The 21,260-nt window shown below is 36.6% G+C and overlaps 1 protein-coding gene across 1 annotated transcript; it reads left to right on the top strand.

Moving 5' to 3' along the window:
• The first annotated feature begins 434 nt into the window (after positions 1–434).
• Positions 435–9,532, top strand: LOC141386773 (lamin Dm0-like). Its single transcript, XM_073955688.1, has 3 exons — positions 435–483; positions 2,925–3,499; positions 9,404–9,532. Exons 1-3 carry the CDS (start codon positions 435–437, stop codon positions 9,530–9,532), a joined length of 753 nt encoding a protein of 250 aa, XP_073811789.1.
• Positions 9,533–21,260: the final 11,728 nt, after the last annotated feature.

The raw sequence follows: 21,260 nt of genomic DNA, 5'->3' as shown, positions 1-21,260 counted from the left end.
GCCCATCACCCTTGTATGGGGTTTTGGAATTCGAGCCCAGCGAAACTGCTTGGGAGAATTTAAGTGCAGTTTTAATCTTTTTTGTTTCCTCATTGTCTTCATGGAAGACGGTGACTTAGCGGAATCGAGTGGGGAATCCAGATGCCTCAACCCTCTCACAATCTTCTCCAGTTGAGACTGAGTTGTCACCTTAGGATTCACCTTTGAGATGGATTGAATAGTCGATGGCCTAAAGAAGGGGTCAACCATTCCAGTTTGCGGGCTTGTCAAAGCCTTACTGGCATCTGGAGATCACCCGACTTCATAACCTCTTACCGCCATACTTTTCTGAACTATGGGACATTTTTTTGGCAAGAGTTCAGAGAATTTACAAATCAAGAGTTCGCCAGTTCCTCAGAACAACATCACAGCTCCAGCCGCTAGCTACATACCTGATGGCTGAATACGTGAAAAAAGAAAAAGCAAATTTGCGTGAATCTGAACGTATGAAGCGAGCTATAACGGAAGAAGCGCCAGTTCAATATTGGATTAAGTAAATTGTGGTCAAAGTAGAACTAAATCACGATTCCGGAAAGAACAACAACATGTTTATAGAGAACCATGAGAATAACAGGGCGAATAGTACTGTCTTACGCCGTGTAAAAAGTTATCGCTACAATTGACCAATAGTAGTGTTGCAAATGTAGTCCAAACGCCAAGTCGTCCAAACCATCCAAGCGGAATCTCAATAGTAATGCTTAAACAACGGTATGAAACCGGAGATGAGTATTTAACATCTGTCCACATTTTAAAATTCGTCACACATACTGGACCAGAAAGTTAGCATGCGAATCGTGCAATAAGATGATGGGAAGCTGATTTCCAGCTGCCCAACATCAGCATGGATAAAGTAAAATGCACAGTATTTCACTCCATATCCAGACATATCTGTCTGAACAAGAATAACACGTTCTACCAAGTGGTCATGCTGAATCTTTATTTATCTAAGACCTTCGATACTGTTTAGTTTTGTATCTAAACTATTTTAAATAACTTTTAAAAGATTAGGATATCTTAAGGCGGGGAGTATGGAGAATTTTGTAGATAAAATGTGCGTTCTTTTACTAGATAGATAGTATAAATGGAAAGTTTATTTCCAGTGAAAGTTGTGGTAGTGATAAAAAAACGCTTGGTCTTATTATGTACGCTGAGTGGGTAATGTATTTTTAGACACAGCGTGCATTAGTGAATGTACTTACATGTGTGTTAATGTTAGATTGTAAGATTTAGTGCTAGATAGAATATCAAATAAATGTTGAGTTCCTTTCGATCCGTTGAAGAAGACACATCAGCCCGCGTGTTTTCATTTTGGGTGTTCCAATAGTTTTCTTGGGTGAATTTTGTGATGCGACTAAAAGTCCGTCGCATCATTTGGTGACCCTGACGTGATGGTTTCACGTGTAGGGTAGTGTTTTTTTTTTTTTCTTTTTTGTGAAATGTGTTAGTTTATCCGTTTTCAGTGTCTATTGTAGTGACGTGTTAGGCTTTCAGTTTTAAAAAAGAAAATTGTGGTAGTTTACGCGTAGTATTAGTAGCGGCATAAGCGTGTAATAGGCGCATAGTAGATAGTGACTACGTTAGGTTTATTCGTTAGGTTATAGAAAGGCGCACAGTCGAAGCAAAGAGTTTGTTAGGCCAATTTTTATAGCTAATAAAAAATAAATAATGTGACAAAAAGTTTATTTCGTAAAGATGAATTTTAAATATTTCATCCAACATCAAAGGCTGTTGGGCGAATACATTGTGTCGCTGGAATTACAAGCAAACTTGCTCAAGGTAGTTTGACAGAGGAAGCTAGGAAACTGGTGGTGAAATGGTAAGTTCCTTCATGGAAGCAAGAAAGGATATTTTAGATAATCAAAGGGAGCTTCATTGTATGGAAAAAGTTCCATACGAGCATTGAATGTTCGCTATGGGGGTGCGGTATGCGATTATAGGCATAGAGTTAATGCTGGAGAGTATGGGTGTGTTTGTGCGATATGGGGGTGCGGTATGCGATTAAAGGCATAGAGTTAATGCTGGAGAGTATGGGTGTGTTTGTGCCCATAGAAACTCCACATTAAGATGACATAGCTGAAGTGAAAAGCTTAAGTTCATCGGAACAGCGTGGAGAGAAATCCGTATTGTTCCTTCAGGCCCGCGAAATATTAGGGAAACGATTAACTTAGTAGATGCTTCTTTTGCTTTTTGGGAGGATATTGGGAGAGCTCTTTTCTCAAGCACAAAAGACTTCGAAAAAAAATATCCGTCATTATCGTCACAATACGTGCGATATTTGGAGGTAGTAGGGAGAGAGGATGACTACACAAGTCATTACCATTTGTTAATGATTTGTTAACACTTAGTTCGAAGTGAATGTAAAGGATTATTTAGCAAAGCTTTCAGGTAGTGTAGGTTCTGCTCAGAAAGTTGTTATGGACTCGGAAACTGAGAATGAAAACGTTCGCGTTGCTGTTGCGCGAAAGTTCAAGATTGAGATTACCCGACTATTGGAGCAGAATAATCAGTAAAACAATAACTTGGATGAAGAAACAAAGAACTGCCGAATTGCTGAAGAAAAGGGTCGTAGCTATGAGTCACAGTCGCGGGCCTTAGCGTAAAATGTCAAGCGGCAGATGCTAATCGTAAAAAGGCCGTTGATGACATTGATGAACTAAGAAGAGTTGGAGTATCTACAACATAACATTCAGAATCTGCGTGAAGAACTTACGTGCAAGGAGCAAAATAATTTTCGGGATATTAATGAAATACGCTCTCGTTGCCAAGTTGAGATAGAAGAGATGGATACGTGAACAGTACGATGGGCAATTGCATGCTAATTGTGATGAAATTGAAATGAGGTATAAGCAAGAAATCTAGAATCTTCAATCATGAGTCCTGTGCAGATTCAAGTGGTATCGAAGATTTACTTGCCACTCGTACAGGTATTTATGGCTTGAATAGTTACATTCGAGAATTGGAATCTACAAATGCTGCATTGAATGGCCGAAATTGTGATTTGGAGAAATTGCTCGCCAATGAACATAGACGCCACGCTTCTGATATTGCCAATGTGGAAGCTGAATTACAACGGTGCCGTGATGAAATGGCACAACAGCTGCACGAATATCAAGATTTAATGGAAATCAAGGATTCATTGGATTTCGAAGTTGCTGCCTACGAGAAACTATTGTGTGGCAGTGTGAAAGATAACATCGAAATTTCCAAAAGTGATCCTGAGGTAAGGGTACAAAAGAAAGGTACCAAAGAAGTGCATATCGGTGGTTACCGTTTCAAAAGTAATGCCGATGATAAAGAGAATAACGTCAATTTCCATCGCTCAGAAAAAATGGAGGGTGATGTCAAAAAATTGATGCTGAGTGCAACACATGAACCACCAACAAAAATAAGTATGAAGCAAAAAAAATGGAAAAGTGGCGGTAGCAAAACTACGTCGCTGTTTAATGCCGATGAAGAAGAAGTTAGTGGTCATCTTTTAACCAGAGCTGATGCTAGCAGTGGGCTTCAAAGTGTTTCAAGTTATCCTCTACGAAGAAAATGGATATACCACGTATATCATCGAGGGAAATGCGCTAAAATAAAGCGCACGATAAATCTCGAAGGCTGTATTCGCTACAGCTCGAAATATTTTGTCCAAACTTAGTTTATATTCAAAGTTGGCCCTATCGGTTTATTCCTTAGGGTACCAACCACACAAATGATCAACATTTTTGTTTAGGTGTGGTTAAGTGTCTGTGCCAGAATCCTTTGGAAATTTTTACCGAAGGTACACCTAATAGCCCTGTTTACAGCGATATGATGTTTTGTGGGCATGTCCATGTTTCCTGATGTAATGGTCCCATCGAGAGGAATGAATTCCAAAATAAGACACACGTCCAAAATGGAATATGTCGGTCCATTTCTTTAGGTACCTCCCCTGCAAAACTTTTGAGATTTTATCCTAATAATTATCTTTGTCGGCAAGTACATGCGCCCAAAATTCTGAAGACCTCCATTCGCACAGGCTTAGGGTATATCCCTGTCTTCAAAGCCTACAGATGCTTTTTTACTTATTTCGAATTGCTTTACTAATACCTACTTCAGTTTCTTTACATTTCTATGTAAGATTTCCTTGTTCATATACTCATTCATCATTATCCTGCCCTAATCTGTCCTAGTTTGTTTCCGAACTTAGTTCAATTGGTGGATTCGGTTGTGGCCTTTTAAATCGGATAAACCGATGGTCAGAGAAGTAGTGTTCCTCAAAAATATAAGTTTCTGATGTATACAAATTCTCTATCGGGTCCCCGTGCTAGCGTAAAAAAGTTGATAATTTTTGCGGTTTAGTCGAGAGACCTTGTCCTTTACAGTCGAGGGTTCCTGGATTAAGCCAATATGTATATTACTTTTACTGATTTTTTGTTCATCAGGGCTATAGTTGCCGTTTCACTCTGATGAATTTGTATCTGGATGGCCTATGATTGAGGTCTTCCAGTAATCGGGCTGATGATGTCGGCTCTCTCGTTTACGTTGCTCGGATTCTAGGGCCAGTCTCCGTTGCATGGATCTTGACGAGGTTTACTCGGGGCAATTGAAGAATATCAGCCAGAAAGTAAAACTGGCTGATGTGTTTGGCATCCTCGTTCTCGCCAATTCTCACGCGCTCATTTTGAAATGAACGGCATATGATATAGCACGTCATGCCCTTAGTTTTTGTTAGTATGGCTAGTGAGAGATCGTCAAGTCCCACCACAAAGAAAGTACCATCCTTTTTCTCATCCCTGAGGAATACCTTCCACATCTTCACGTCCACCGTCTTATTTTGATTGACACTGGATCCGTGCATTCATGGTTTCTCGAGTATTCAGCACTATCCTCTGACGTACACTTCCGCTTTGGTCAGAGGAGGTTTTTCATTCTTCCTCACTAGCTTCCATTGGTCCCTTTTCCAAGGAGTTACAATACTGCTGAATATCTCCCCGAGAGCGAAGAAGTTCGAATGAAAGTGGTACATTAGTGGGTCCTCCATTAGCTCACTGTTGATGACTGCTATTGGTCGACGCCGTTGTAGGATGTGGTTTAATAGTTTGTAGTTGGCCATTTTCTCATCGTCTTCCTGGTAATCCTTATGTAGCCTGCCAGACCTTCAACCGGTGTCGATCACCGCATAACACAGTTCGTCCCAATATTGCTTCCTTTCTTTCCCCAGGCCATAGTATTCTTTGAAAGGTCCGGTATTTTCTTTTAGAATACCCAGACTTTCATTATGTCCGAGCGCCCTGTCCTGATCCCTCTGCCAAAGGTTTACTCGGGGCTTTGCCGACGGCCGGTGTGAATTGAAACACCTTTTTCCCAAAAAAAACGTATGTATTTAGGGGGTCTTCAGAATTTTTGGCCATGATATGGATTAGGATAAAATCTCAAAAGTTTTTCATGGGGAGTTAGTTACCTAAAGGAATGGACCGACATATTCCAATTTGGAAGTGTATCTTATTTTGGAAGTCTTTCCTCTCGATAGGACCATTATATCAGGAAACATGCACTAGCCCACGAGTAACATCATATCGCTGTAAACAGGGCTACTAGGAGTACCTTCGGTAAAAATTTCCAAAGGATTCTCGCACAGACTCCTAACCGCACTTAAACCAAAATGTTGATAATTTGTGTGGGTGGTACCCTAAGAAATTGACCCACTTTTGAACAAAAACTAAGCTTGGACAAAATATTTCCAGATTCAAAGTTTCGACCAAATCGGTTGCTCCGTTTATGAGATATTGCGCTTACCATTTTAGCTAACTTGTACCATCGTAATAGGGGCCTTGATTAAAACCTGTTGCAAACAAAATTAAAACAATTCGAGAGGAGGTCGTAACCTGCATTTTTCCGAAATTTAGTGTGGCAGGTGTCCGAACGAGTTGGCATATATAGTCCACATTCTAAACTGATCTATGTCTGGTAGAAATATTACGATGTCCAAAGTATGGACCAAATCGGTTAGTCCCTTCGAGAGTTGTCGCATAATTTTTGCAAAAAATTTTAACTTTTATGAGAGAGGTCCCCAAGGGCGTGGACCGATAATGCTCATCTTAAAACTTGATTTAACTTTGGGCAAAATATTAGGATTCCAAATTGTGGATCGAATCGGTTTATTCGCTCGAGACTTACCACGCTACATCCACAACACATGGTGCCATAGCGGATTTTTTTACAGGACTACAGGTAATTTTCTCAGGAAGTATGGACTTGCCCCTGAAAAACTTGCACCATCGTATTGAGGACAGCGAATATAAGTTTCTGCAACAAAAATAGGAAATTTTGTGTCAGGTACCCGAAGGAGTGAACCGAAATAGTCCATATTCGAACTTTATCAATGTCTGGTAAAAGTATTAAGATGTGCAAAGTATGGACCAAATCGGTTAGTCCCTGCGCGTGTTATCGTGCGCACCAGCCAGCCAGACAGACGGCGGACATTGCTAAATCGACTCCAAATTGTCCGAAACGGATTTCGTCCAAACATACATGGGGTCTAAAACCATGAACCTGTATATACCCTCGTTAGCATAAATGCTGAGGGTATAAAAATTAATATGTTATTCTACTTGGCTTCTTTTGATGTATTCGTCATAGAGGTTTAATGCATGGAAATTTTCCTCAATCGGCATTTTTACTAAATGCGTTTTTTGGCTGTAACTGTTTTAAAAATACATCTTTTAGTCACTCCGCGGAGGATGCATATCAAAAATTCGTGTATCCATTGTTGATTGTGCCGTTTTAGTCAAGTTAGTCGTCGGTGGTGAACAATGAATATAAACGTTTGGATTTCTATGGTTGTTGCCATGAATGGATTTCATTGCTAATTTGACAACCAACCACAAAAACAACAAAAAACAGCACACAACATTTATGATTTATGTTCGATATGCACTGCAGCGATTTGCAGAATTGTAATTGCATTTTAAGTTAGCCTTGAGCATAAGTTCTTCAATGTTTTATTAGAACAATAAAAAATTATAAAATAACAACTACATACACACAAAAGGCAGCCACAATGATTTCATGAAAGAAACTAAGCTCAAATATTGTTAGCCAGACGTAACAATGGGCGTTGTGGTTAAATGATTCTGGAATCTCACAAGCACCTATACCCCTAACCTATTTAAAAATGTATTCATTCGTCATTCATGAATTTTTTGAACCACTGCAGGGCAAAAACATCTGCATATTCGGCAGATGCAGTTTGCCAGTTCTTACCGAACCACAAAACAATGATACGAATAAAATGCTAGACAAAAACAACAAGAACACATGTGAAAATACAAATTTCCGAGAAAACGTTTTCTAGAAATCTCGTGCTTTTTGTACTTAGCTAAGATGCTATTATTAACTGTACATTTCTTTTAATGATCTTTTAACCCCGTCTTTTAATCATAGGTTTTTTGGTTATTTTTCACTTAGCAACGGCATATTTTCTCATTTTTGTGGGTTTTTATAGTTTTTTTTCTTTCTTCGAACTGAAATTCCCACGTGAAAACGAAAGTTGTTCGTTTTTTTTTTGTTTTAATTGAAATATGTATGTACGTATGTGTATAAGTGTTTGTATGTGTATGGGCCTGTTTCTTGGCTGGTCTTTCATTAACGTCAGTTCTTTCCTATAAACAGTGGACAATATGCTGATCTATTCCCGGTGGCCAACAGGTGTTAACTTTGCTATTTGACATTTAATTGTTTGTAAACAGATTCTGTGATGGGTGTTTTTAATATATTCGTCATCAGGGTAGATTGCCAAAAATTGATGTATGATACCGTGTTTGGGTTCGAGCCCTCCATTGTATTTAAAACAAGTTGGATATGATGCAGTAAAAAACGCCCCCACTGCAGAAAGTTGTCGCCAAATTAATCACATGTTGTTATTTTTGTCATAATCACCCCACCCACATGCTTACGTAACTTTAACTGATAAAATGTATGTATTTGTTGATTTCTGCTAAAGGGACTAAAGAAGGTCTTTATATATTGTCAATATACATATTGACAGTTTTCTATCACCTCCAAGTTCGTTCAAACACCTATAGGAGATTCATGCTTAGATGTCCCAGATCATCAAACTGTAGATCTACTGTATACTTAAACTCTTAGCCAATTCATGTATGTTTTGATTAAAACATCTACGGATGGTATTTAAAAAATCACCTGAAGCTCTCCTATTTATATAAAGTTTTCCATTTACGGTGGCCTGTCATAACACACAACGGTCATAACGATTTTATTTTCGGATGTTATGACCCAAATAACACGGAGTATATAAAATTATCGGCTTCAAATCTAATTTTCCTAGGTGGTCTATCTTCTCTCCACACATGAATAGACTTAGTGCCGATTACGAGTTTGAAAGTATCCTTTCCTCCTTGAAAACGATCGCAACTCTTATCGCTTGGTAACTATTAAAAGAACTTTTTTAGTAAACTTATAAAAACTTTTCTATTGATCTATAGATACCTTCTATATAGAGGTCAAATAAGTTGACGAAAGTCTATTATAAAGTCCTAAAGTGTTTTTCCATCTTAAAGTCCATATTGAAAAAAGTTATATAAAAGTTATTTAATCAATAGAATATAGTTACTCACACACGGCTAAAAATATAGCCTTTCATAAGGTATTTTATTGAAACGAAATTAGCAGAAGGCCTAAAAATATTCTATTAAAGACGTAAAATAAATTAGAGAAGGCATTTTATGAATTTAAAGCCTAAAGAATCCTTGCGTTTACAAGACATTTAAAAATATTTTAATTAATTAATTGGATTAATCGAGCTAACATGGCCCAAGGAGTTTTGTATTGAAAAATGAATTCTAGCGAAATACCACACACTCAACCATTACGCTACGATCGTTTCGCCTGGTGGTTTAAGCCAGGCTCATCAGGCGTATTTGAATGCTAATGGCCTTCGTCCTAAAAAGACAATAAAAATATTTTATTTATTGAACATCTAAAGGACTTATTCTAGCCGAGGAAGAACTTTAGATGGCGTTCTCTCTTTCTCTATAACTGTAGAAAGTTATACATATAGCACTAAAATATCCTTTTATAGATTTCTATCGAATCATTCCGATTTGATTAAAGAATCGTCATCCATTCTCGGCTGACGTCAACAAATTTATTTTTGGCAAAGAATTTTCAATTAAAACGAATTGATACGTCTTCGAATCGCAATGCATTTAATGTAAACAACCCAGTGAAAACAATGACGTCTAATCCAATTACTGGCAAGTAACCAAAAATTATATTGCGACTAATTATTAAATGACGCTATCACATGTTGGCCCCTCTTTTAAGTTTAATATAGATTTTTATTTAAATGCATACCTTTTTATTCCATCCCTGTCAGGCTAAGAGCTCAGTTAAAATTTTCCGTTGGATTCTTAAGAAATGTAAGGAAGCAATGACAGTAAAAAGTGATAAACTGCATTGCACAGATTTCGCAAATCGTCATCGTTTTGTAAAATGGAACAAGTAAACAAGTAAAACACATTTAATTTCGGCCATGTCGAAATTTTTATACCCTCCACCATAAAATATTCTGAACTAAAACGGAATAATTATTTTCTTTCCTGTCCACAATTTTAGGCGGAGATATTTTGTGACCACTGATAACTAAATAAGGTAAAAAAGCATAAAAATGTATTTAATCGGTCGGGAACCTTATATGGGGCTATATCAAAGTGTGGACCTATCTATTTGTTGGAGAAGTTTTGTGACCACTGGGAACCTCAAATGTCGAATTGCAGATATTTGGGTCAAAAATTGTAGCTAAAATGAAAAAAACCAAAATCGGGAGGAACCGTTATATGGGGGCTATACCAAAACATGGACCTATGTTGACAGTTTTTACTGGAGATATTTTGTGACCACTGCATAGTGGTCACGCTTGTATGGGAAGGTGCGACAAAAATATTTATAACCGTCGGATCGATCTGATTTTTTCAGTATATGCTAAAAATCAGTAAAAAATACTTTACCCAAAAAATCATCAATATGGGTCCAGTTTTTCCTATAGCCCCCAAGTAACGGTACCAACCGATTTCAGGTATCTTGAAGATTTTATCAACATTTTCGGCCCGAATTGGTTGTAATTTGCCATTTGAAGTTCTCAATGATCAAAAATTTTCTGCGCCAAAAAAAAATGTGGTCTTATAGCACGGTTACACTACAGTTTTTTGCCGGGTTAACCCACTTTATAAGGATTTATTGCTTAATCTGGTCAAATCTGACCAGATTTACCATACAAAAATTAAATCCTCTCACGGCTGGGTTTATTTTAAATCCGGCACAAATCCACCAAAAATACAGTGTTGTATTCGGTATTTGTGCAAAAAAATCCAACTCTACTCAAAAAGTACCAAAAGTTTCAACTGTTTTTGCAACAGAGTTTGTCGTGTTTTACACATTTACGATTGGTCGCATGAAATTTTATGGAGTTAATAAATCTAAAGTTATTTGAAAATCAAAAAAATTATTTATTTTTTAACATTATACACTTTTTTAACAAAAAGTACGCTTGATACCGAGTTACAAAAAATGTATCCCTGCGTGTAAAATAATCGAATATGACAAAAGCGGGGACGATATCTCATTCGAGAAATCGTAAAAGTGTAAAACACGACTTTATTGGTTATTTTGTATGTATACGTAAACAAACAACAGCTGACAGTTTATATCCTCGAAAAGCTAAGTGTAACCAGCAAAGATTAACCCATTGGATCTATTAAACCCAGTGGGTTAACCTTCAATAGTGTAACCGGGGTATTAGGTCCAGGTTTCGGTATAGCCCTCATATTACGACACCTCCCGATTTCATGCATTTTAAAGTGTTTTTTTTTTCAACATTTTCGGTCCGTTTTGGTTGTAATTTAGCATTTGGAGTTCTGAATGATCAAAAACCATCTGCACTAAAAATTGTGGTCTTAGGTCCAGGTTTCGGTATAGCCCTAATATTATTACGGTATCTCCCTATTTTAGTTATTTTGAGGTTTATATTTACATTTTCGGTTCGAATTGGTTGTAATTTGCTAATTGGAGTTCTTAGTGGTCAAAAAACGTTTCCGACTGGAATCGTGGACAGGAAAGGAAACAAATTATTCTATTTGAGTTCAGAATATTTCATGGTAGCGGATATAATAATGTACGGTGCAACCAAACTTTACATTTTTACTTGTTTTTCATATTATATGTAGCATCATACATATATAAAAAATATATAATATAATATATAGTGTAAATATAGTGTAATATATAGTGTAATATAATATATAGTGGAAAAAAAATCCACAAAAAAGTATTATAAAAAATGCGATTTCCAGCACGTTTTATGGGAATAATTTGTACAAATTTTTATGTAAAAGTAATTAAAAAACCTTGTACTAAAACTTCCATTTCGAAAAATATTATTTTATCCTTTCAATTTTGAGTTACTTGCCTTGTAAGAAGTCACAGCCTTACTGATGTTTTTAAAGTTTTTAAGAGATCATACGTAAATGTCAACTTCTTCAGTTTTGTTTTGTTAAATACCGTAATAAATTACAAAAACAGTGCTGGAATATTAAAATATGATATGTTTAGAGACAATTTGCTGAATTGTCGCAGAGATTTGCTGATATTGATTTTTCGATTATTGTCGCAGGTTGGGACCAGTGTGCACTGGGAACCCGAAACGTGAAATTACAGGTGGTCCTGTCAAAAATGTAGCTAAAATCCCCTAAAAACCGAAAATCGGGAGGTATCGTTATATGGAGACTATGCCAAAAAGTCGAACTTGCCTATGGAAAAACAAGTGAGCAAAGGCTATAGTCGGGACGGGGCCGACCATGTGATACCCTACACCACTACCTCTGTGCATAAGGTTTTCACTGGTAAACATTTCTTTTAGTGAATATAATCCGAGTACCACCAAACACAATATGCCTCTTTCTCTCCGGGACCCCCACAAGCAACCAAAATTTCGTGACCATCCGATCAAAATTTCGACCTGTAGCGTGATTGCAAAAAAAAAAAAAAATGGAAGAATTGGATGCATTACCGACTATTGTGGTATCTCCCTTGTTTGACCACCTTCGCCAACCTACTTTGCACCAATGCACAGTGGATCCACTTGTATGGAGAATGTGGCCAAAATTATTTAGAGTGTACAAATCAAGCCAATGCGCCGGTTACAGCTTTGTGCTGCCGCGAATAGTGTTTTAAGAAACCACGAGCTTAACATTCTCCCCCCTTTCCCCTTTGGAGGGGGTATACGGTAAGAATTGTTTTATGCTGTTAATACAAAATGACATGAACAAAGGTCCCGATTATCTTATGATGCAAAAATAGGCTTGGGGAAACAAAACAATATCCAAAACTACATAAAATCCAACCAATTTAGCGGATTAAAAAATCAACATTTTTGTCTGAAAATTGGTAAAATTTTTAATATAGGACTTATAGCGTTCTTCCTGAAAGGTACGTACCGCCAACGTAAGACAAATTTGGAAGAGGATTTCTCCATCTTGCCACTGATACCAATTATGTTAATGTACGTGGTCAGATAACAGAGTTATACGCTAATATATCCATAGAAACCTTATTCTAGGGCAGCTTTAGTCAGCGGCCTACCATTTATAGTCTGGCACTAGATGGCAGCTGATTTTAATACTGAATAATCTTAAGCCCATGACTAAAACCTTAGGTCAAATTTATGTATAGGATCGAATTGGCATTGCAAAATACACTAAGAAAATATGCTGCTAACCAGAATTCCACAACACGCTAAAACACTATTTTTTAATTAAAATTAAGCTTTTACCTCCTCCTTCAAAATCCACTATAATATTTTGCTATACGTATTAGTTTCGCGATATTTTGAATATATTTACTTGCACCTAAAATATAGGTTGTACTCACAACGAAAAATATTAGTCAAATGTTCCGACTTTTGAAGCTATTTTTAAGAAGATCGCGTTCGAATGAAATAAAAATTAATACATTTTTAAAAAGGTACATGTCATAGCTGTCGGTGTTGCCAGATGTTGTACCAAAATTTTAACATTAATTTTTTTATTTTTGGCCAATGGGTGGATCCACTGTGCAATGTACAGATAATATTTTCTTCTTCCATCGATAGGCTTTGCCGTTGGAATACCCCTACTAGAATCCGATATATTCACAAAGAATAAAATTTTGAATTTGTCTCCACATGAGTTTTTCCCCATTCCGACCCCTAAATTTTATCCGACTATCACCAAAATCAATAGGCTTCTTCATCTGTGGGGCCCCACCAACCCCCAAAATTTCCTGACTATCCGATGAAAATTCCAACCTGTAGCGTAATTACAAAAAAATGGAAAAATTGGATATATTACTGATTTTTGTGATATCTCGGTTGTTTGCCCACTTACGCCAACATACTTTGCATCAATATAAACGAGATCTTTTCTTCTTCCATAGACCGGCTTTCCTTTTGGAATACTCCTACCATAAGCGGAGATATTCGCATAAGAAAAAAACGTTGACTTTACTCCACTTAAGCTTTTTGCCTATTCCGACTCCTGAATATTATCCTACTATCACCAAACTTAATAGGCTTCTGCCTCCGAGGGACCCGCATCCACTCCCAAAAAATTCGTGACGATCCGATCAAAATTGCGACCTGTAGCGTGACTACAAGCAAATCAGAAAATAGGATGCATTACCGACTATTGCGATATCTCTGTTGTTTGAGCAGCTACGACAACCTACTTTACATTGTTGTAAAGATGATATTTTCTACTTTCCTTGCCAGGTTTTGCTTTTGATATACCTCTTAAAAAACAGAGATATTGGCTTTGAAATAAAACGTAGACCTTTTCTCTAAATAAGTTGTTGCCCATTCCGACCCCTAAATATTATCCGACCATCATTAAAATCACTAGGCTTCTTCCTCTGTGGGACTCCTATTAACCCCCAAAATTTCGTGACGATCCGATCAAAATTGCGACCTGAAGCGTGATTACAAAAAAATCGGAAAATGGGATGCATTATCGACTATTGCCATATCTCTGCTATTTGACCACCTATGACAACCTACTTTACATCGTTGTAAAGGTGATATTTTCTACTTTCCTTGCTAGGTTTTGCTTTAGATATACCTCTAAAAGAAACAGAGATATTGGCTTTGAAATAAAACGATGACCTTTCTCCAAATAAGTGTTTGCCCATTCCGATCCCTGAATATTATCCGACCATCATCAAAATCAATAGGCTTCTTTCTCTTTGGGACCCCCATTAACCCCCAAAATTTCGTGACGATCCGATCAAAATTGCGACCTGTAGCGTGATTACAAAAAATCGGAAAATGGGATGCATTATCGACTATTGCCATATCTCTGCTATTTGACCACCTACGACAACCTACTTTACATCGTTGTAAAGGTGATATTTTGTAGTTTCCTTGCCTAGTTTTGCTTTTGATATACCTCTTAAAGAAACAGAGATATTGGCTTTGAAATAAAATGTTGACTTTTCTCCAAATAAGTGTTTGCCCATTCCGACCCCTAAATATTATCCGACCATCACCAAAATCAATAGGCTTCTTCATCTGTGAGACCCCTATTAACCCTCAAATTTTCGTGACGATCCGATCAAAATTGCGACCTGTAGCGTGATTTCCAAAAAAATAGAAAAATGGGATGTATTACCGACTATTGCGGTATCTCCGTCATTTGGTTACCTACGCCGACCTAGTTTGCATCGTTGTTAAGACGGGATCTTCTACTTTCATAGTCAGGCTTTGCTTTTGGTAAGTTTACAACTAAAGCTGTGATATTCGTCAATATAATTAAAATCGCAAAATTGAAAATTGGGGTTTTATTTGCTACTATTGTGATATCTTCGTTGTTTGATCACCTACGAGCACCTACTTTACATCATTAGAAAGGTGATATTTTCTACTTTAATTGTCAGGTTTTGCTTTTGGTATACCCCATATAGAAGCTGAGATTTTCGCTTTGGAAAAAAACATTGTCTTTTTATCCACCTAATTTTTTTGCCCTTTCCGACCCCTAAATATTATCCGACCATCACCAAAATCAATAGGCTTCTTCCCCTCCGGGACCCCCATCAACATGCAAAATTTCGAGACGAACCGATCAAAATTGCGACCTGTAGCGTGATTACAAGGTTTAGATGGACAGACGGACAGACGGACGGACGGACGGACTGACGGACGGACACACATAGCCAAATCGACTCAGCTCGTCGAGACATTCATTTTGGTATATATAAGTATGGGTCTACGACCACTATTTCGATGCGTTACAAACTTTTTGGCCAAAACCAACTTATAATACCCTCCCCACATAGTGGTGTAGGGTATAAATACATTCAGGTGCAAAAATATAGAGTTCTAGCTCATTTATTGCGAACGCTAGAGTGATTACAACAGACAGACATGGCTAGATCGTCTTAGAATTTTATCCTGATCAAGAATATATACTTTATATTTATACCATTTGTTCTAGAACTGCAACTAAGAAAGTTTTCATAAGCGAATTGATTTAATTTGGGTGACAACTCTATGAGCTTTTTAATGGTATACATTTAAGTTTAATCGGTTACTTAAAACCGGTTCAAAAATCGGTTTTAATGTCGGAATATCCGGTTCAAAAATTGAGATAACCGCATCTATCCTCCAAGAAAATTTGTTATTAACGTGTTCGTCATTACAAGGGCTATTTGTCGTAATTATTTCAGAAACACCCCAGACGTATATTTAAGCAATAACCAATTGTTATGTCTACATACCTAAACATAACCAATAACGAATATACAGAAAAACAAAACATAGTTTAATTCTGAACCAAGTCCGAAGAAATGTCAAAAATGACAATGAAAACGGGACAAAATCGATTAGTTGTCAAAGAGAACCGTACCTAAAATCTTCTGAGCAACATTTTTGTAGAATATTTGGATGCTGAAAAATCTCATCTTGTGGTACTTTCAAGAAATAAAGGACGACAAGGACTTGAAAGGCATTGAGTTAGAAGAATGAAAAGTTCTACAAAAAGATTCGCCAATTTATTTCACTGAAGACATGTCACCTCAAAACGAAGCTACAACAACGCCAAACAGAGATATGGAGCTATTTTCCCAAGTATTATAGGGAAAAAAATCAAAAACTTTATCGCGCGATATCTCAGAAACTTGACCTATGGTAAAAATTTCCTTTTGGGTTCTTAGTATACTCATCAAGGGCTTTCATCTCCAAAAGAAATTTTCCACCCCCCAAAAATGCTGCTGCACAGTGTAATTGGAGGCAGGTTATAATTTCTGAGAGAAATTTTTGTAGCCCCAAAGTAGGCTATCAAAACGTGACTGATATAGTCCGTTTTCATTACCAAACATCCAAGGAGTAATATAAACATCAGTGCCAAATTATAGAGCTCCAGTTTAAATATTGCGGGCTATATATTGACGGACAGGTAACATAGGCTTAGAATTTTATGACTTTATAGGGCTATGATGAATATTTCGATGTGATGAAGTTAATTATACCCTCCATATTATGGTGAAGGGTATAAAAAAGTATCAGTCAGCTTTATCGACAGAGATATACCCTTAGCCATATGACTGTACAAAACAACAAAAACAAGAGCGATGGACCAAAACTTTCTATGAACAAATCTCTACTCTTTAAAATAATTATCATTTTCGTTAGTAAAGTTAGAAAGTTTTCAGCTTAAATTTTTAGTCGTTTGTGGAGTAGATATCACACACACCATAGTGCATCTTGGAACTGGATTAAATTTTGGGACTTATTTCTTTCGATATTTATTGTACTATATAGCCATTTATAATCAGAATCATTACCTTCAATGAAGTTTCAAAACAATCCTCAAACTGAACTTAAGCTATGTTTTGAACTTTTGTCACGGAAGTAATCGCAAGTGTTGTCCAACATAGACCTTCTTGGAACTTATTGTACGTTTGATAGAAATATTGCAGAGCACAATGTTTTGACCAATGTTAGTCATTCCCTTGGATAACAATGGTGACCTTAGGCATTTTAGTTGGTCACCATGAGATTTTTTAGAGCTTTTCGACCATTATATCTGGTAGCATGAATTTGCCCACGAAATACATAATAAAGCTGTAAACAGGACCACAAGAATCACCTTCCATAATTTCGATCCTCGAACAGCTGTTAAACTGTACTTGCTCGCGGCACTCGGGTGATCTGAATAGGCTGTCGAATGTGACCGATAAAATATTATAAATATATGACAGATGTCTGGTCGTTCCTTCTGCCAGGGTTGGAGGGTGATTTAACCGTCGATCACAGTACACGTGCTTAAGTGGCAGGTGTTCTAGACATTTATGGATCTCAAGCTTCAGTTCCTTGACTATTGGATCACCTGGGTTGGTATGACAGAGATCACTTGTTTCACGACGATTTATCTTCTTCTCCTGAGAAGTACAACCAAATAGTGTGGCCCGCATGCAGGATACAATTATGCTTGTATGGGTTATTGGAATACAAAAATATACCACATCATGGAACGAAGAGGACAATGTGGAACCTCATTTTTGAGTAAATGTGAATTACCACTCATTGACTGTCGAAATGTGTCTTTATTATACCTTACACCACAATGTGGAAAGGGTATTATAAATTTGTTTTTTTTTTTTCGAAAATGCACGTAACACCGTTTGGTATACAAAAATTCATATCTCGACGAGATAAACGATTTTGAGATGTCTGTCCGTCCGTCCGTCCATTAAAATTTCAATCAAACTCCAAGCCGCATTTGTGGACCGATAGTCAAGAAAGGTAGTATGTAGGTCGGGTTCCCACCAGAATAGAAAGACTAGTTTTTGGTGGTGATCGTGAAGTATTTATAGGGCGAAACGGACCAGAAACAATTTTTTATTGGAGCGGAATTAAAGGTAAGTTTTGGGTTTACCACAAAGAAAAAGCTTGCAATTTAACATGATGAACAGATTGTATTTAGACCAAAATTGGTCAAATTTTTAGTATAATGACTATATCTTTATTTTATATCTTTATTTCAGGAAGGTTAGCTCCACCCCCGTATGTTATAATTAATAGAGGAACTCTTGACATTTCCATTGATGTCAATTATGCTGATCTACGTGGTCAGATAACATAGTAACAGTCTAGTATATACAGGGATCCCACAATTTTAAATGTGTGTAGTGTAACCATAATCACGCTAGAGTTCACAGTTATATTTTAATGCTGAAAAATTTTTACACGAAGTAAGAGGTTTGGTCAAGGAAAATGCCAATAATTTTGAAATATGATCGGATAGTATTTAATGGGTGAAGTTGACCATTGACAATTGTGGGGAAAATATCCAAATTAAATTGTTGGTCCAGATTTTAAATTCTGACAAATTACAAATTTCATGAAATCAGGCGTTCCTAAATCTAGTTCCCCATTACAGCAATTTAAATAACTACTTTAGTATGAAACTCGATCTGGGGACGCTTAATTTCATGAAATTTTTTCAATGAAGTCACTCTAGTGTTGACAAGGACTTAACAGATGCATTAGATTATATAAGCTTTTTTACACAAATTAACATTTCTTATTATATGAGGTTTTAAAAGAGTTATATGTGTTTTAAGAAAACCCAACGAGTATTTTTTTTATTTTTGGAAAAAAATTAATTAAGTTTTTTTTATTTGTAAGGTTTTTATGTTATCCGTTCAAAATTTACAGTGCGACGTTTTAAAATTGAATTTTAAAACGATATTTCAGTGACATATGAAATGTAAACAAAACACGTTTTTCGGCCATTTTGGATTCTGAATAAATATAGGTGGCAAATCCACGATAGTATCGATTTTATCAATATTTTAAAACGGAAATTTCGAAAAAATCGAATGTGGCCGATATCGATAGTTTTCTTACGTAGTCTACAGCATAATTTATACACTATTTCATGAACACTTCAACAGCATCTTCTGGCGCTGAAAATCGTTGAATCGTTCTTGATATGCGAGATTCAAATGAAGTCATTGGGTGCCAAGTCAGGGTTGCACGGCGGATGACCCATCAATTTCACATTGTGTCCGGTCAAACAGGCGCTGGTTTGAATCGATGTGTGAGAGCTCGCATTGTCATGGTGCACAATGATTCGTCTTCTCTTGTTCGTTTTTCGAATTTCTCAGGAACCTTCAGGCGACCATTTGCTTCGAAGTGCTTCTATCATGAACAACTTCCGTCGACTTTGGCTCATACGCCTAGATCCAAGATTCGTCGTCTGTGACGATCTTATAAATGTCGTTTAAAGCACCGTGATCGTATTTTTTCACAACCCCAAAAGGGTATTGAATTCTCAGGCCTTACCAAAGGATTCAGTAAGGCGGTTACATACTCCCAGTGGTGGTGATGGTGTTGGGTCAGTAGAGCAGCTCGTTGCGAAATCAGAATCATGATTTTGCAAGTCAAACTATTATTTAAAATTCATATCAAGGTTCTACGAGCGTATCCATATACTGAAATAGCGAAGTGGAGGATGTCATCTCAAAATGGGTCTATACAATAACCTAAGAACTTACAAAGAGTTCCAACAAACAACGTAAATGTAAAATATAAGGTACATTTTGGATCGGATTTATGTCTTGGCAAGGGTTAAAGTATTAAATCCTTGTCGAAAGGAATGCGGAAAGGATATAAAAGACTAATAACAAATATTTTAATATGGAAATGGTGAACACAGAAAATGTTGTTTCAGAATTTTTACGCATTTCAACAGAAACTTCTTATATTATCGTTCACGCAATACCAAAATGGTACCAAATTTAGTACTTTCCGTACACCTGGGTATAACCTTCAAAAAATTACCTTCTTATGTCAACCCAATATACCAACCGCGATTCTCATTTCCAAATCTATCAGTTCGCCCAAAACCGATTATAGTACTTTACATATAAAAACATAAGTACGAATTTCCAAAACCTCCTCCAAATGTATCAAAATTCCTGCTAACACCTTTACTTTTTAAGAATTTGTACCAAAGTCTCTACCAGTCAGTACTTTTCATGGTATGCATTTCCAAAGCCATCTCTATATCTTAACCCCACATACCAAAAATGACTCTATGAAGAAATTTGGTAATTTTCGTACATTTATTGTACGTATTTCTTAAACTCACCCTACACACCAACTCTGTCCCAATAACAAATTGAGTACCAATTAGTAATTTTCATATACTTATGGTACGTATTTCGACAAACACATATATCAACCCTAGGAGACATTTTTTTCGTAAAAAATTCTCTGTAAGAAACCATTCTAAATTTTTACTTAAAAAGTGAAATCTCCTACTTCTTATTACATGTCCTTGACACGGATTTTTTTATAATATATTCCAAATAGTCATCTAAGAATCTTAAAACATTTGACAACTCATCATAAATATTTATAATTGACAGCAAATAACACTGCAAAGATTGTAAATGAGAAGTTAATGTGCAAAAATTAAATCAGATTAATTAAATGTTAATCTTGAATTGTCAATTTATTTTTTTGTACAATTCTTGTATATGCGTGTTTATGTATGCCACAAAAAATACAAACAATTAAACCAAAAGAAGCTGAACAGCCTACCCAATCTCTTGGTTGACAGGGCCTCACCTTAAATCAATTTTTATAGTCGTAATCTTAGAATAAATATCTAGAAATTAAGTTAAATTGAATTTAACGAAAAGATACTCGAGTGAGTATCTCTCATACTCATGGTGAATAAAGTACCTCCTCTAAAAAAGCCAATAACTTACAATGGGCATGTTGAACACCCGCATCTTAGCGTGGCAAATAGATGACACACATTAAAGTTCCAAAAAAAAATCACAACAACACATTTTCTAAAGACATTTGGAGTGATAAAACATCGTCATCGGCGTTACAAGCACACATAATGATGAATTTAGTACAATGTGAGCATGCGCACATGTTTGACACCGTACTTTGAATACATAAAACACAAATCAATGAAGGGAAAGAGGGCAAAGTGAATGTGTTCAACACGTTAATTTGCCCGAATGGGTGCAGCAGTGGGCAAATACGCCTCCAATTGAAATCGACAACGACTATGTCTCCTCTTAAAGCTTTAAAAGTACACAGTCACACACTATCTGTTCATTGATGACTCCAATCAATATGAGTGATGATCGTTGTTGATGGTCCAACCTAATGACGGTGTTAA

The sequence above is a fragment of the Musca autumnalis genome, unplaced genomic scaffold (genome assembly GCF_047663935.1).
Source record: "Musca autumnalis isolate F117 unplaced genomic scaffold, ASM4766393v1 scaffold_5, whole genome shotgun sequence".
NCBI classification, from domain to species: Eukaryota; Metazoa; Arthropoda; class Insecta; order Diptera; family Muscidae; genus Musca; species Musca autumnalis.
The sequence above is the reverse complement of the archived record's forward strand: the minus strand, read 5'-3'. Positions and strand labels throughout refer to the sequence as shown.

What these genes read in the sequence shown, in the direction of transcription:
- LOC141386773 (XM_073955688.1), top strand. Translation starts at nt 435, where the DNA reads ATGGCTGAATACGTGAAAAAAGAAAAAGCAAATTTGCGTGAATCTGAA. An exon ending in AAATTTGCGTGAATCTGAAC is followed by an intron (nt 484 to 2,924) that starts GTATGAAGCGAG and finishes AGTCCTGTGCAG; the next exon opens with ATTCAAGTGGTATCGAAGAT. An exon ending in TTAATGCCGATGAAGAAGAA is followed by an intron (nt 3,500 to 9,403) that starts GTTAGTGGTCAT and finishes CATCCCTGTCAG; the next exon opens with GCTAAGAGCTCAGTTAAAAT.